This window comes from Haliotis rufescens, unplaced genomic scaffold (assembly GCF_023055435.1).
Source record: "Haliotis rufescens isolate VD_foot unplaced genomic scaffold, xgHalRufe1.0.p SCAF_14, whole genome shotgun sequence".
NCBI classification, from domain to species: Eukaryota; Metazoa; Mollusca; class Gastropoda; order Lepetellida; family Haliotidae; genus Haliotis; species Haliotis rufescens.
In genome coordinates, this window is record NW_025963824.1 from 9133422 (window position 1) to 9151270 (window position 17849).

A 17849-nucleotide genomic window follows, 5' to 3' on the forward strand; every position below is an offset into this window, starting at 1 on the left:
GTGATTATGTCTTCCTTGCAAACTTTCCTTTTTCTGTTTATTCCTGCTTATACATGTTGAGGCCACTTAATTTTGACGCTGAACGTGGTATCCCCTCCTGGGATATTGAGACATCCAATGCCTGTTCCTGCGACAATGATGAAAGAATCATATACTGCATATCAGTAGTCTGGACAAGTTGATATGTATCACTGAATATATATATATATATATATTGAGAACGTTATAAATGATTTGCCTGTTCTCACCGCATATGGATCTTGTATCAATAGGTAAAACCAGAATATCTTCATTTTATCAGTCCCATACTGAACCTGTTCATGTGTATTGAACTGGTTGTAAGTAAAAAGTTGGAGGGAAAACCATATCTGATGAAAGGGCAGTTCATACTTCTGGAAATATATACAAAAAATCTTGTTTGAAACTATTGACATCAGATTATAATGTCTTACCGTTGTCCCAAAAGGCTCTTTCTGTTGGTGTCACTGCCTCCAGGAGTGAAGCTGCAGCTAAGCTGAATCCCCATCTACATCACGATGAGCAATACAGCATTACCGCATGTGCAACACACATGTGATATCGAATGCAGACAGATTGTCCTGCTAGGTACATGAGCCTATCTCCAATAGTTATAACCTGTTTGACTACACTGGCACTGCTGTACATATTAGCCTTGAATAAACCTGTCGTCTGTAGACTGCGGTAGACGCCACCCCGTGAAATATTGTGGTGTTGTCAAATGCTTTATGTAAACTTGAGTTAGATGGATCAGAACATATGCCTACATTTTCAATAAACTGTGCCATCCCTTTAACTACAATATCTTCATCATCTGTTTAATATTGTAGTATTGTATTATCTGTTTGTATAAAGGGTCACGCAAGACTAAATGATCTTGGTATATATCATAAATGTATTGTACAAATGTAAGGACATAATATAAGGATGTCATTGTAACATGATGAGGATGTAAAAACATAATATATAGCGAAACACTTTCAAAAGACATATATTTAGCATGTTCATCCAACTGTAAGCAACTTATCTACCTTCAGGGTCAATAACTTTAAAAAAAATACCCATATAATAATATGAATTATATTTTATGACAGAACATCCAGAAATACATAGAAAGAAAATCAATCATTATAATTATGAAATTATCCAAATAATTATAGTCAGCGAGTTGAAATATAAAATAGAATAAGCAAACAGTTTTATTCGGTATATAAACTTACATCACTGCTTCAAACGGCATTTCGCTTCCTGGCCTCACCTGCACATCTTCACACAACTGGAATTTTTTGAATGCAGTTGTGTCATTTCAGGAAACAATTTTCAGATATTAAGATGTGCTATGCACAAAATTATCAAATATTTTGCACCTATAGTCCTATTTGGTAAAATTCTTACTGATACTTATCTTTGCTAAAATAGAGTACTGCTGCTGCTGCTACTGTAACATTATAAAATTTGCTGAATAATAACTTAAGCATGTAAGATCTCGGGAATCTCTCATTCACTCTTTTGCCTTACTTTGCTGTCAACTGAATCAACACAGCAATAAACGATTGGACCCCGTGTGTGTGTTTAAGTAAACCACCCAAGAAACAGCCAAGAAAACACTACACTAATTACTATGTTCCGTCATATAGTTATCCTTACCCCGAAAACTGTTGCCTCCCATAATATTATCAATTCAACGGTCAAAACTAACATTTTCTCATACCTCACTGGTTGTCACAGTTTGTAAATTTGGAAATGTGTTTACTGTAATGGTCATACACTTAAAGCTGTCTTCATTTGATGATGCTTCAGTTGGAAAGAGGGAGACTATTTTCATTTTTCTTAAGCCCAATAGGGTGTGCTGTACACTAGTCTATTTATAGATGCATGTAATCATGGCATGTAAGGTATGCACAGAGCTACATCGCAGCTGGCTAGGTAGCCACATGATGTAACTTTGGTGATAAAAGTGGTCAACAACTAGGTAAATACAACAGCATTTTTACTAATATCTTTAGCTTTTGATGTATAATTGTGATATTATGTATTTGAATTAATCACATTGCTTCTGGTCAATAACATTTTGTAATTACCATAGATTTCCTAATGTGTCCTAAAATCAATGTTCTTTTAGAAAGAAATGTTTTTAAATATAGTTTATTTGTATTTACAATCTAGAGTAATGGTATTTTTGCTTTAATTGCAGTCAATCATGAAATGAAATGACATGAAATGAAATGAGGTGAAATTAAGTGAAATGACATGAAATGACATGAAATGACATGAAAAGACAACTGGATCATGAAATACTCATGAAATAGACAGAAATCCAAAGATGGAATTGTTTTCATTTGAAAAGTATCAAAGTGTGATTACTGAGGTGAACAATTACCTTATTCACAGCTTTTTAGTCTCAAAATAATTAACTATGCAATATGGCTAATTACTAAGGTATGTACTTACCAGAAGAAATTGCCATAATTTCATGGATGATTCGTTAAAAACAATTCCCCCTTCTGAGTAAAATTACTGAATGTATAATGAATGTATGTTACTATTTATGTCTTTCTTCATGTGAGCATATACTTATTTGATGACAAAAAGTGATAAAATGTGCAAAAACAGGCCTAATTGAATTCCTATACAGCTGCATAAACAATGACTGGTACTATACTTTAATCATACGCCATGAAACAAAATAATGTGCACCTTCTGGCACCACTACTAGACATATCACATAAAATAAGTTGCTTGATAACATTGTGTTTTAATGTCTAGTTTATGTGTGACACAATGTCGAGCTTTGCCCTTCAGGTGAGGAGGAGAATATAAGACTTGTAATATGTATGCAGTTTGGTCTGACAAGATTTAAACATTAACATGTATGTTTTCAACTATTTATGTAAATGCCTGTATAACATAGCTGCATGCCAAAATGATTCATTTAGAAATGGAATGTGCTCAGCTGAGAGGTTGGCAGTGTGTATGTTGGACTGTATGATTTTCTGAAAATATATTATTTATTAATTTACAAAATCGAAAACCTGAAGCTGCCTCCTAAGTTAAGGTTCATAGCTGTATAACTTGTGACTAAATTCAGCTGCTCCTGGGATGATCAACAAACAAACAATATGATTATACACGGGCGTGCAGACACACAGACATTTGTATATATACAAGGATTGCAAGAAAGGTATTTTATCTGCCACGATTTGATATTCAGGCAGCTGCAATATTAATACATATTCCTGGAAGTGGCAAAAAAAAATACATTCATATACTTGACCGCTCACACAAGTGTCAGCCAGTTTGTGTGATCATTCTGAAGTTACACCAGACACACAACTTTAACATTAATCTACAACTGATGCGTTGTATGTTGGTGATCTACATAGCCTGTGTGACATCCTGAACGTAGCCGAACACGATGTATAGAACCAGAAGCTATGACAAAAAGGGATAAATTGTGCAAAAGCCCCTTACATACTGTAATCTTTCACCCTCAAATCAAATAAAATAATTTGCACGCCTAAAAATCACGAAATACCATACACCCCCGAAAAGTAAATGGTGACATAAATTGAACATTATTTTATCTGAAATCAGTATAGAACTAGGCCTATAGAGCAATCGACTCTGCCGGCCTGTGTCAATACATACTCATTAGGAAAACCATCCGTCTTCCATAACATTCTCCTTCAATTATCCATCCTCTTGAGAACCTCACTTGTCTTCATTTTGTCAGTACATAATTCTGTTGCATTTAAGGTCATGAACACAACTTGCCACCAGTTTCGTCACTTATTCCCAGACACGTGCTCACATATGCATATGACTTCCGTTGGGGGAAGGGGACATAACTCTCAGTGTCTTATGTACTAGTTCCCATTACACAGCATACATTTTCAATCATGTTGTTTATGAGTTCGACCCCCCTCAGACACAACTTATTTTCCAGGTACATTTTTACTGTATAAAGATCGCAAGATACCAAGCTTGTGTCATGTAATTGGGTACTGCGTTATTACCACACCACTGTCTTCAATTTAGAAATTTCAAAAGTTATTCAAAACCTGTATTATTTCTAATTTTAAAACCTAATGCTGATGGATATTTTTCTATTAACAAATGTCACGTGAGAAATCCCCAATGGAGCCTCCATTCACTTGGGGAAATGTCTTGTCTTACAACCTCTTGGTGTTTATAAATAATTACAAAAGGATAATGTAGCAATGAGTTATATCAAGAAAGCCTGACCAGCCAACATTTAGGTTTTCAAGACAGATATGACATTGGTCTTTATTTGAAAAGGCATGACACTTTAGCCCAAGCCACAATAATTAACAACAAACCTTTAAATCGAATCGTCAGTTATTATTAATTTGATTTAACATTAATTCAAGAGGAAATTAAAGCAGCTCCGAATCCGGAATAAAGACTTCCATAAATGTTCTGTGATCCTTTCCACTTTTCAAACCATACTTCATCCCCTGTGTTGAGATACATGACTGTCGTTATGGAAACAACACCATATACCGTCTCTTTCGATGTTTCCGCATACCCTTTACCTTTGGTGTGGCCATTCTGGACTAGGAATATTTCCAGATATGATTCCACTTGATCCAGCATAATCTGAGCCCAGAATATGTAGGATCCAGACACTGGGGCTGTAAATATACCGGAGGCAGCTTCAAATCCACCGCCATTGTTGTACAGTAACGTATCAAAAATCAGCTTTCCGCCCATTTGTACAGAATGGACTTCCTCCTGCAGCCGGACTTCAAAGGCAATGTTTCTTGCACCTGATCCTGGACGATAAACAAACATAGCAGTATGAGCGAGTGATGGAGTGAAGCGTTAACTTTGCCTTGAACAGGTCTCAAGTAACGTCACAGTTTGACAGTTTAAAGATGAAAAAGGAAGAACCCAAATGGTATGCTGTTGGCAGTAACATGGGGACTAATCTAGGATTCGAGCCAACGACCTATCACAGTAGGATTAACAAACATTGCACTGTGTGTGCTAAGTTTTAACTCAGGAGTGAAGTTCATTATATTTACTGGTCTGTCTGGTCAATGCTCGAATGTTTACCCGCTGCTGTGATATAGTTGCAATATTGCTTACTGGGGTATTAAATATAAACAAAGCTAATTGGAAAATAATTTGATAAATATAAGTATAAATATTGACTTATGTGACATAAAAATGGTCATTTGTTCTGTGATGCAAAAATGATCAGTCACTGTAAGGCCACTGTCTGTGTCAAATGTAATTGTCAATTTGAATGGGGGTTACAGCGTTTACTCATCACCTCCGTTCGACTCGTGGTGTTCGTCGCTTATGATATGTCTGAAAGTTTGCTGCAAGCAAAACACATACTGACTCCATATTTCAAGATTGTAGTAAAAAGAGGTTGGTTGGTTGTTTGTTTGTTTGTTTGTCTTATGCTGCACTCAGCAATATTCCAGCTATATGACGACGGTCTCTAAATAATCGAATCTGGACCAGACAATCCAGTTATTGATATCATGAGCATCGATACATGCAATTGGGATCGATAACATGTTTGAACCAAGTCAGCGAGCCCGACCACACGATTTTGTTAGTCGCCCCTTACGACAATCACCATCGCCTTTTAAGGCAAGCATGTGTTGCTGGAGACCTGTTCTAACCCGGATCTTCACGGGTCTGTAAAAAGAGAATAACGTCGAGTATTACGTATAACCTGTAAGGGTTTCAGCGACATAAATACGTACTTGTCAAGTTTGATACGCTGTGCATGAAGGACGTCAGTGTTTGGTTAAGGTCATTGATAGCATAGCGTGATGACGAAAACCCAATCTCCATGGCCTCAACTGCCTCTTCCATGTTTCCCAAAGCACCCGAAGTGGAGTTGAACTTCAGGTTGAAGTCCTTTTGTATTGTTTTGCAGTTTCTCTCTCCCAGCAGAAGAGAAGTCTTGATCCCTGTTACTTCTGAAGATATGTTTGCTTTAAAATCTGTCACATTTAATGCCAATTTTAAAAGATCTGAATTTGTTAACAACACGTCGTTTGAAGCCTTGTGAAGTTTCGATTCAAAGATATTCAGTTCATCCTTCGTTGACTTCACATCGGCAGATATTGCATCCAGTAGCGTGGTGTTGACTTGGGACAACAGGGGATCCACATTGAAACTCTTTACATTAGCCATGTCAGTTTGAAGGTTATGCAAGTCTGTCTTCATGTTGTCGATATGTGTGGTTTGTTGTGAACTCAAATATTTGGTTACGGCTAGATCGCCTTCTACATTCTTGAGATCAGTGTGGAGAAGGTTGATCTCAGTCTCCAGCCTCACCTGGCTGTCGTGGCTAGCCCCAAATTGAGACTTCAGAGCCTCACAGTCGTTGGTTGTTTTATTAAGTTCCACTTGCAGGTCCTTCACGTGTGTTTGTACAGTATTTAGATAGCCTTCGGTTGTATTCAGCTTTACCTTCACAGCAGTAAGTTCATCCAGGGTAGATCCGTGTTCTGCCAAAGATGCATTCTGTTCTGCTTGCATGTCTTGGATCTGAATTGTCATGCTATGAATTGTGTCCTCCGCTATCCTGAGTTCTGACTTAACTGTTCTTAACTCATCTGAGGTGGACTTCTGGTCAGCTTGGGTTATCTGCAGCTGAGACTGGACAGTTGACAACATGTCCTGCAGCACTGTCACATGACTCATCACGTCACTGTTGTCAGCACTAGTAGTTGCAGAGGGAATAATTTGGACATCGCAGAAAAGACAAAAGAAGAAAACTTTGAAAACGTCCATGATTGCTTTGGTCTTTGCCTTATCTTATGACCCAAGGGTCTCCAGATAGGAGTGACGCAAGTAGAAACTAGAAATTTAAAATAGAAGTCAGATAACGTTATCTTTGACCTATTCTATACGTTGCTGTAAACAACTGGTGGCTAACAAAAAATGTTGTAAAAACGTATTGCAATTAACAACCTCAACATCAATGTGTAAGCGTAATTCATATAAGTAACACAAGCTGTTAGTGCCATGTTGATCGTATGATTTTATTAATGAATATTTGAATGTGATCATCATCAGCAATTTTCCTTCTCCTTTACAAAACTTGTATTTTATCTTGAAAGCAGCATTTGCAGTTGTGGAAGATGCAGGTGTCGTGTAAGGGAGGCTACTCTTACAGGAAAACATGCACCTCAAGATGGTAATCAGTGCGACTGTCAATATCCTGGTTCAGTGCGTGTATGTGTATGAGTGAGTCGTGTCTCTTTGCCTCTTTAAAATATCTACGTCGTCCATGACCGACACGACCACGACCACTTCAATTTTAGGTTCTCACATATATAACACATTTCCAATCTGCACAATAACATTTCACAAGGGAGATAGATTGAAACTGAGGAGACGTTTAATTTGCCTCCTTTGGATAATTACAGTGTCCAATATAATACATTTTGAAGTACCCTCATAGCACGCGTCGTCAATTAACTGTTAAGTGTTGGCTTCCATTTGTTCATCGCTATCACCTTTTTGTCCATTGACCATTACCTATTACCAATCAGTTGATAATTCAAGTCCTGGCTTCCATTTGTCCAAGTCCTGGCTAACACCTATCAGCGCTAATTAAATGTTAAGCGTTGGCTTCCATTTGTCTATTGCTAATCAGCTTTCAGCGCTAATTAACTGTTAAGCGTTTGCTTCCATTTCTCCATTTCACCTATCACCGCCAATTAACTGTTGGCTACCCTTGTTAAGTTTCCACCCGTGTTATCTTATTACTTTCGTTACAGGTACATATATATGTTCTCTGCTCGATAGCATTTATTCACCTGACGAAGGAATGATCATAAGCTCCGAAACGTTGTGTTCCTCATGACAAATATCTGGTGTCCCCCGCCGTGATATTGATGGAATATTGCTAAAAGCGGCGTAAAACTAAAACTCACTCACTCACTCATGACAAAGATGTTGACATTCATAAATTCTCTTCGTAACCAGCAATGGTCTCAAAATTTGCTCATGGAATTCAGATCCAACTTTAATCATGGCCACGACGGCGACCATGTCGAAGACATTATTTCCCCTATTACTCTACCATGTTCAAGTAATTGAACTCCATTAGCTTTGCAACATATCAATATAAAAATATCGCGTATTATTTACGTTTATTATGGTATGTGTCATGAATTTGGTTTAGGAAGTCTTGCAGCACGTGGCCTGAATGTCGTACCACAGTCCTACATAACTGATCTGCCGCCCATATGGTGAGATGGGATTGTTCCAATAAGATAACGACTGTGTTTCTGTGATAGTTTCAACAACTGACAAGAACATTCTGACAGAAACAAACAAGTCGAAAGTATCATATGCTAGTTTAGTGACGGAACATAAATTTGTATAACACTATAATTACTCTCAAACAGTACCGAGACTGGACCCCAAAAAGGGGGCAAGCATTCCCTGCTCCACCAACAACTCCCACACTCCCGCAATCCACATACAAATGATGGTGTCAGTGTGTTTCGTGACGCCTTATCTTACAAGAAGCATGTAACATGACTTCCGCCTGTAAATGGGAGACAGAAAAAAGCTCATTATATGAATAATGAAACTGATGCATACTTTTCCATGTCTGATGTAGAAGAACTGGATATCATGGTTTCGGTTCGCATCGGGTTACTAGAGAGGCCTGTTCATCACTGTTAATGCCTCAAGTGTGTCTCTGAAATGACACGTTAACAGGTCTAATTTTGAGCAATGTGGTAACGTACAAAAAACTGCTGCACCCATTCAGTCCAGTGCACGTTCAATTACACCCTCAAAACGTATCACTACAGCCTTGATTGAGGTACGCCGATCTATTAGATAAACAAAAACATAAGAAATCTCTTATAAAAGCAGAATCCTCTGTAAGATTCCGATTAAACAATGAGTATGTGTTTGTCAGAAGTGATGTGTTTAAGTAGTGTTGATACCAGGTGTCCGCGAACAGGTGCGCGTTTCTTGTTCTCACGGGGGGCATCCATTACAAACACACGTAAGGACAAGTCAAGTGTTTGAAAGAAGTGATGTGTTTAAGTAGTGTTGATACCAGGTGTCCGCGAACAGGTGCGCGTATCTTGTTCATCCATGATAAACACACGTAAGGACAAGTCAAGTCCAAACATTATTGGACAAAAGTCCCTGAGCCAAAGTCCGTGGAAAACTGTTCCTAACTGATTGGTTGTTTTCTCTGAACACACCAGCAGTTATCTTGCCTTCTCAGCTGCAGTACGCTGGCAACAATCGTCAGATCTGATTCCAATTCGGGACAATCATGAAGTCACTCGTTCTTGCTGCTGTTGTGTTGGGGCTGTTTATCGCAGGTAGTTGGATCAATTAGTAGACTTAGTCACTTTCCTTTCCATGTCATGTCGGGATGTAATGTTCGTGATTGTGAAACTTGAATTCTTCAGGTGTGTAAATTTTGGCATGTGGTAACGCTATTTCTGGTGGCATGTGGTCCTTTATACAGCACACATGTAACAAATCAGGTGAAAATATGCTAGACTGACGAGTTTTATAGGGCTTTGGTCCTGCCATGTTTCTCTATAGGCAATTGACCTTATTCAAAATATACGTCGGTTCACCCAGAGGTGAAATATTAGTGAGTGAGTTTATGCTTTACGTCACATCGGCAAAATTTCAGCCATATCGTGACGAGAAATTATACATTATTTCTATCTATATTTAAATTACATGTTTATATTTAAATTAAATTTTTAAAAACTGTCATCGATGGACATTTAAATAACTAGAATATCACAGATTAATATTTAAAACTAGCGTATAGCCATAAAAAGGGTATCACTCCATGAAACAGTATAATGTGGGCTATAGATCGCCAGCATCTGAAGGTAGATCACCACTGATTGCACAAGATGGTACTGTGTCTGGTAACCTTAAGCACCTCACAGGCAGCTTATACTGCCCAGTGAGCTGAGACACTGTTGCACACTTATCCATTGATTTTGGCAATAATGTGGCGTCATGAGCTTCATTTATGATTATTATGAGTATTCATTGTATGATCTTTTTTCAGTTGATTTAGATTGTATTTGACATGGTACATATAGACTTCTTCATAGTTGCAGTAGTACGTTCCTATACATTGTAATGACTAACATAATATTTAAAACTCGTGAAGATCCAGGGTAGAATAGGTCTTCAGCAACCCATGCTTACCGTAAAAGGCAACTATGCTTGTCGTAAGACGCGACTATCGGGATCGGGTGTTCAGGCTCGCTGACTTGGTTGATGCATGTCATCGTCTCCCAATTGGGTGGATAGATGCTCATGGTGTCAATCACTGGATTGTCTGGTCTAGACTCGAATATTTACAGACTGCCGTCATATAGCTGAGTGCGGCGTTAAACAACAAACAAACGAACTTGTTTTTTTATGGCACAGCGGCAAGACATAAGAAGAAGTAAAGACCACTAATTCCCCGTACCCATCTCTCGGAGACAAGGGAGTGATCTGACTAAAAGTCTAGTTTCAACCCATGTCGAACTAGGCTGGAATTATGGAGTTATATTTTGGCTGGACTAACGAGTCTATGCATAGTTCAATTAAAGTCACTTAAAGCAATCGACATCCGGTTCGTTAACTGCCGTTCAGATTTCGGCTACAGGATTTTCAAAGCAAGTGTACTGACAACGTAGCGTCAACAGATATTTTCAAATCTTTACATGTTCTGATCAAGGTGCTCACGCGATTTGATGCACTTCGCGAAGTAAGACCTGTTTTATTACAATATAGATTTTGATTATCGAACATATAGTCTTGACTGAGCGCCGCCATTTTATTTGAAGTGTAAGCGATATGAGAGGTGGAATCTGATTGGTCAATAGGAGGGACTTAGGAGGGACATAACTCGCACTAGCCTCAGGTGCGAGCGCAGGCATTCCAGCCAGTTCGGCATGGGTGCAAATTGGACTTTTATGGTCAGTTAACTCAATTGCCTTGGGAAGATGCCCATGCCTTAAATCAAAATGTGTTCCAACACAACTATATGCTTTCATTTCCGTTAATTTGTCACAAATTAAGTTCATCCCATTGATCATTTTATTTGTCTGCTGGTAAAATTGCTATGTATTTTTCAACGCCACACTCTGCAATATTCCAGCTGTATGACGGTAGTCTATATGTGAACAAGTCTGGACCAGAGAATCCAGTGATCACGAGCATCGACCTACGCAACTGGGATACGATGACACGCATCAGCCAAGACAGCAGTGCCTGACAACCAGATCCCGTTAGTCTCTTCTTATGACATGCATGGGTCGCTGAAGACCTCTTACCTTCTTACGACATGCATGGGCTGCTGAAGACCAATTCTAGCCCGCATCCTAAAATGTTATGTATATCAAGTCAAGAGGAAAATTTGCACCAGACATGACACTGTTCCCCTTCAATGCCTCAGTTGTACAATTTCCATCAAGGTGTTTTTGTGTCTTCAGTTGAGGGCAGGAATGTCAACGTGTGTCCAGATGGCAGCTCTATAGTCTACTGTTTCGTGGATCCATGCCAAGTTAGCACATGCAGCAACCCAGAAGCCAAGTGCATGTAAGATGGCTCTCCAAATACATTTATTCCGAAATATTTCATAACATATGACAATATTAATTTGTTAGGATTTACAGTGAGTGTGTGTGTGTGTGTGTGTGTGTGTGTGTGTGTGTGTGTGTGTGTGTGACACTAAACATGCATCCCTTGTAATTGTTGTCTCCTACATTAAGCAAACACAACACGATGTAACTAAAATACTGTTAACGTGTTGTTATTAAAAAGCGATGGAAACCATTTTCTATAATCATAAGAAATCTCTACGATTCCGACTATATCCTCAGAATGTGTTACATATATACTCATGTAACCCTCATCGCTATTTTGCCTTTTGCGCCCATTTTTCCGCGGATAATCGAGGCTGGTTACAATAGTGAGGATACTAGGTGGCCGTTAAACGTATCTTGTCACAAACAAACACATGCAAAGCAAGTCGACTGTTCCCCTGTGAAAATACAGGACCGCATGGAACAAGTCCATCGCATCGGACATCGGATCATCGTTGTTTCTGATGTGCTAAATTTGGAAATGCCATCCACATGTCTACCATAAAACCTGTTGAAAGTTCTAATGATGCCATTAATACTGTAACCATGATCAAACTACTTTAAGACAAGAGTCCTTTGAAATCCATAGAAAGTGCATGATCCATTGTACCTCTAAAAACGAAAAACATCAACACCAAATTTTGCTTGAAAATAAGGGATAGTTGAAATGTAAACCATCTTGCCATACAGTTTCGTGGGGATTGTTTTCTTACGCTAAAAAAATTGTGTTAAAAGGGCTCCTTTCAGTGAATATGATGATCTATTTCTAATGTAAATGTAAACCCAACTGATTATTGATGTTTCAGTGTGTGTTATTCTGTTATAGGTCAAACTACTGTGGTGGGTGCAATGCAGAGTGGACGCTACCGAATGGCTCTATCGACAAAAGTTGTTGAACGAGGAAGTAAACCTTATTTATTGGATGCAACTTTGTCTTTGTTCAGAGTCAGTTTTTAAATCAGCCATTTTCCAGTTTGTTATTTAGAGTTATCTGCCCCTGATGACACGTGACCGTGGGCATGACAACAGCAAACAGATTGCCGAACTGAGATCGCTTGTCGACAGACGATCCTGCTTTTTTACGTTCTGTGCTTGTGATTTCAAGAATGTATGTTCTCATCTAAAACTGCACCGCAGTTGAAGATGTATTCAAAGGATCGTGGTGTGACTTAAACGTCAGATAGCCGTCGATATGGTTGTCAAGCACGTCAAAAGTTTGACAGGGGATTGTTTGACGGTTTGCCCACGGGCATGCGGTTTCGCAATTTGACGTTTCTCTCAACAGACTTATTTCGTGGTTCATGCGGATCTAATACGGATCACGGTCTGTGGCTTCTCTCTACGTCACCGTGACTACCTCAGGCAATACAATCTGAATAATGTCAACGTATCATAATAAAAAAATAATAATTCATTATAATTAAATCACACACTTTATTATATAATATATATCACTTTTATCTACATGTACATTTTCCTAGGGATTGTCTTGAAACAAATTTTACTTATATTGAAGAACAAATTAAACTCACAAGGTCATGCACATGAAAAGATATAATGCTTGTGATCAACTTAACACCTGTTTTACCCATAATGATCCGTTACTAGAATAGGTCTTCAGCAACCCATGCTTGTCTCAAAGGCAGCTATGCTTGACGTCAAAAGTGCATGTCCGGATACGCTAACTTGGTTGATGCGTGTCATCGTGTCCCATTTGGGTGTATAGATGATAATGATTCAATCACAGGATTGTCACGGATAGACTTGATTATTTACAGACCGCCGGAACATGGCTGGAATTTTGCTGAATGTTGCTTTAAGGAACAAAGAAACAAAACAAACAAAAGGATGAAATTGGGAAGGGAACATTGAACTGGTTAACCTTTTAGCCACAATTATAGAAAGTCAAGAATCCTGGAATTGTCACTCCTGATGTAATTTTGTCTCCTTGTTATTGCACCAAAGCCGTTTTTGAAGGATACATTTTCAAGAGATAGCCCCCACGTTCATAACATATGAAATTAAATCAATGTTACTCAACCGGAAGTGCCTATAAATATTCTATTAAAGTAACTAGAGTTGCAATAGTTGCATTTAAATCTATACTGCTTTGGGCTTGTGCTTCCAGAAAGCGGAAATGCTTATAACTTAAGCATAAGATAGATATAAGCTGCATAGAAATTGTCGATGTCAGATAGCTGTCATCTGATTTGGTTAAGTCAAAATGGTTCATAATTCATGGTTTTGATGTGATGCGAATACATGGTATTCGGGAAATGGTCGGGATGAGGCTGTGTCTTTTTGTACACGTAATGCAAACACCTTTTGGTGTTGGCAATATTCCTACGACGGTCAATGAACTTTAGCCATTTCCCCGCAGCAAGATCCAGATACAAAACAAATGCTTTCCTGCAGAGAATGTGACTGCCCACCTCTCTTTGCACAACAATAACAATGTCACTTACATAATTTTAGAAAGGACATTGAAGGAACATATCCATATCCATTTACATTCATGATATTTACAAACAGAGTGCAGTTTTAGTGTTTCAATAATATGCGCATGCAGTGGAACGACAATTACGTCAAAAGAGGGCATCCGACATATTGTTTAGGGTTTCTCAAAGTTCATGTTACGTATTACTGTCGGTTAAGATCGAAAGTGAGTGATATACAATTTAACATCGCATCGGCATTATTTCATCCATATAGCTACGAGAACATGTTTAATAGCTATAGGCATTTTATATCATAAATACATAAAGTTACATGTATAAGCAAACTTTCACACGTATTTTAGAAGATCACTTTTTACAACAGCAAGAATTAAGATCAAGAGGTGGACACATACATCAGTTAAAGGTGATGACCACAGCCAACTCAAGTTGACGTCTTAATATATTTATATCTTTGATATCTGAAGAGATAGTTTTACCACTTTGAATCCTCGACAGCTTCGAAACGAATAATTGAAAGGGAGCCCCGTATGTGAACCAAGGATGCTGGAGTCATTGACCCCAGAACTTGAGTCAGCAAAATCTCAAACACAACACTGCACAGCTTTAGACGACTGGGCCATCCGTGCCCCCATGATGATATGTAACAGTTGTAATAAAAGACAGCTACATGTAATCAGTCAGATAAGTGAACATGTATTGTCTCTTCCACAGACGAGATACAGTCATACAGACATTGGTACGCCCTGTGTGATATATTTCCAAAAGAATGTAGAGTAAATAAGTACAGTTGTTTTATGCAATGAAATCATAAGTCAAGCACGTTAAGGTATCAGAACTATCACCTGTCTAGTTGGACTAGCAGGATTAGCTTCTCCTATACGGTACATTTTTGACTCATGCCATAGGTGAATGAATTTGTGTCCCAGAGAACTTATAAACAAGTCACCTTTATTCCTTACAATGTTCTTGACCAGAAAATGTAATCTTGTAAGTTTTCTTCTCCTTCCGTTTTTGAACAACCATAATTCCATGAGATTGGTTTTGTCTTTGTAATAGATGGCTTCTCCATTATCACTCAGAGCTAGACCATGTACTTCATTTGATGATGTTATCTTCAGCAAACCCTGCCCATCATATCCAGACGAGTAGATTTCTCTTCTGGTAGCAACATACACTAGTTCTCGCCTTGTATCAAGGCAAACAGCCCAAAGTACCATGCGGCATGTGATCTTCTTGAAATGTCTCCCATCAGGTGTCATCCTATATAAGCAGGAATGTGGCAACCTCGAACTCAGGAACACGAGCTGCTGAGCATCGTCCACTGCTATTGACAGGGCACGGATGTGCGACCTTACAGTAAGACTGCCTTTAGAATGCAATGAGAATGACCTGATCTTCATTGGACTTGAAGTAGCCATCAAAAGCTTTTGGAGTGTTGGCACATATGCCAGGGCAAGGACTAATCCTTGATTTATATTATAATATGTTGTAATGGAGCCGTCCGGAAGTTGGAGCGCACGTAATGGCGTCTTCGACCCCTCCATATAGGGTGCAACCAAGAGACGTGTCTTCTCATCTGTTCTCCCTGTAAGAATATAATTGTGTTTTATAAATGAATTGACCGTTGATATAAATTTCGGTTGATCCGGCTTTGAATCTTAGAAACAAGTGTGCAACCTGTAAGCACCTGCACATCAGATTCTAATGGGTATTGGTCAACATGACTATATGGCATCAAACCATTCATCATCAGCAAGAAGCTTTTAGTTCCAGCAAAATCAGTACATCACCACATGTCATCGGATTTTCTGGTCCATCACTTTATTGTCGGAAGGCAACGAACATTTTCATGCTAATTGTGTGACTGGCTCACCAGGTGTTTTTGTTTTGTTTTGTTTTATAACGCCCCATTCAGCAATATTCCAGCTACATGACGGCAGTCTCTAAATAATCAAGTCTGTACAAGTGAATCCTCTGGCTGATTTCATGTGCAGCGACGCGCGTAATAGGGGTACGGTGTCATGCATCAACCAAGGTCTGACAACCTGCTCCCGGTAAAAAAAATGAAAATGCCACATGCTGGGGAAAATAGAGTTGATAACAGAGAAGTCTGGCAATGCTTCGTTTGTTTAATCCCCCAGGACACATATGTCAGTGTCGATGACAATTTAGAAGAGGATGACCCTTTCTTATTAGAAGTGGTTCAGGGTTTCTTTTAAGTTATTTTGGGGATAGCAAGAGTTATGTGCGGTTAGTTTGAACTTAAGATCTAAAAAACAATGTATTTCTTATGAAGAAAACGTGACTCCTCAAAATGTGACTACAACTCCACATACACACGATACACTGGCAACATGTTGCTAACATTCCTTGTAATACTTAATGTGGCACTTTATATGCCTTTTGAGTTCTATCATTTCCACATAAACATATATATTACATCATTTCCGAGCTCACCGAGAGGGTATGATTTAATGAGTGAGAGAAGAGCTTCATGATGCGGCCAACATAAAGGCAATGTAATTGCGCTAGGTTTTTCAGAATGCCCTGAGTGTTCCCATTAATACCTGTGTTAAAATGTCTTTCCAAATGTCTGTATGTTATTAACCATATCATGTTATTATGTTTGAAAACTATCCAAGTTTATTTTGCAAAGGGAAGTCAACAGTTGATTATAATTACAAATTATTTATCACGTTGCAGTAAGATTTGCTTCAAAAAAGTGAAAGAACAAATATTGAACACTTACGTTTTATGCATCGAAAGCCTTTTGATCTGGAAAGGACAATCCTAGAATGTCTCTCTGTGCAAAGCTCCTTTCTTTGTGAATAGGATCCGAGTGTTTTCTAAGACAGACACATCGATTTTACAAATGTATTTATACAAATACTTAGAATATTGTGACGGAATCACAAACAAATCATAACCATGATTATTCGCTAAATGGTATTTTAATGTCTAACTGACAAGAGAAAGTGTGTCCTCCATAGTAGGGGGCATGGGTGGCCCAGACGTGTAAGGCGCCGCGAAACCTCTGATTGTGGGTTCGAATCCCAGTTCGCCCCAATTATGTTTATAGGTATGTCAGCACCATACCCGTACTCGTGGGTTTCACCGAAGTGGTAAACGTATGAGACCTGCATCACTTCGGGCTTTCCCCATTAAGGTTACACGCCGTGATATAACTCGAATACTGTTAAATGCGGCGTTAAACACAACTCACTCACTCCTCCAAAGTAACCTTAATTCAGTTTTCATAATCATTATTACACTTCAAGGCTATGGTGCTGATATTAGTACTCTCCGAAGGATGCTGAGAATCTTCACGATGAACCCCTTTTCTGTTTAGATTGAATAGATAAAAGTGGGATGCAAATCTTCCAATGTGTAATGCCAAAACCCAAATGATAACTCCATGTAGCAGAGGAGAAACTATTTTGATTCATGTTGAGGATTTGTAAAAGTCATTTGTTTTTCCGACGATTTAAACATTATTATTTTCAAGCAGACGAAAAAGAAAATAAACTGATAAAAAAGCTGTCATTGCAAGGATATAATTACAAAGCAGCCTTGAACTCTCAACTTGTTAAACCTCAAGTGTATTTTCGCATGATAAACATACGACTAAGAGGCCTAAATCTGTCCTAAGAGACTCAGTAAAACCTGGTACCTTGCTGATATTCAGATATACTGCCTCCTCTCCATGTGTCTGTAGTGGATATTTGGACCATGT

General features: G+C 38.5%; 1 protein-coding gene across 1 annotated transcript; it reads right to left on the reverse strand.

Annotated features, from left to right (window-relative positions):
- Positions 1-4286: 4286 nt before the first annotated feature.
- LOC124145391 lies at positions 4287-6839 on the reverse strand. The gene is made up of 2 exons (XM_046515137.2): positions 5763-6839; positions 4287-4814 (listed from the first exon to the last, which is right to left on the reverse strand). The coding sequence occupies exons 1-2, from the start codon at positions 6799-6801 to the stop codon at positions 4405-4407; spliced, it is 1449 nt and encodes a 482-aa protein (XP_046371093.2). The 5' UTR covers positions 6802-6839; the 3' UTR covers positions 4287-4404.
- Positions 6840-17849: the final 11010 nt, after the last annotated feature.

What these genes read in the sequence shown, in the direction of transcription:
- LOC124145391 (XM_046515137.2), bottom strand. Translation starts at nt 6,801, where the DNA reads ATGGACGTTTTCAAAGTTTTCTTCTTTTGTCTTTTCTGCGATGTCCAA. An exon ending in CAGCGTATCAAACTTGACAA is followed by an intron (nt 4,815 to 5,762) that starts GTACGTATTTAT and finishes TTTATCGTCCAG; the next exon opens with GATCAGGTGCAAGAAACATT.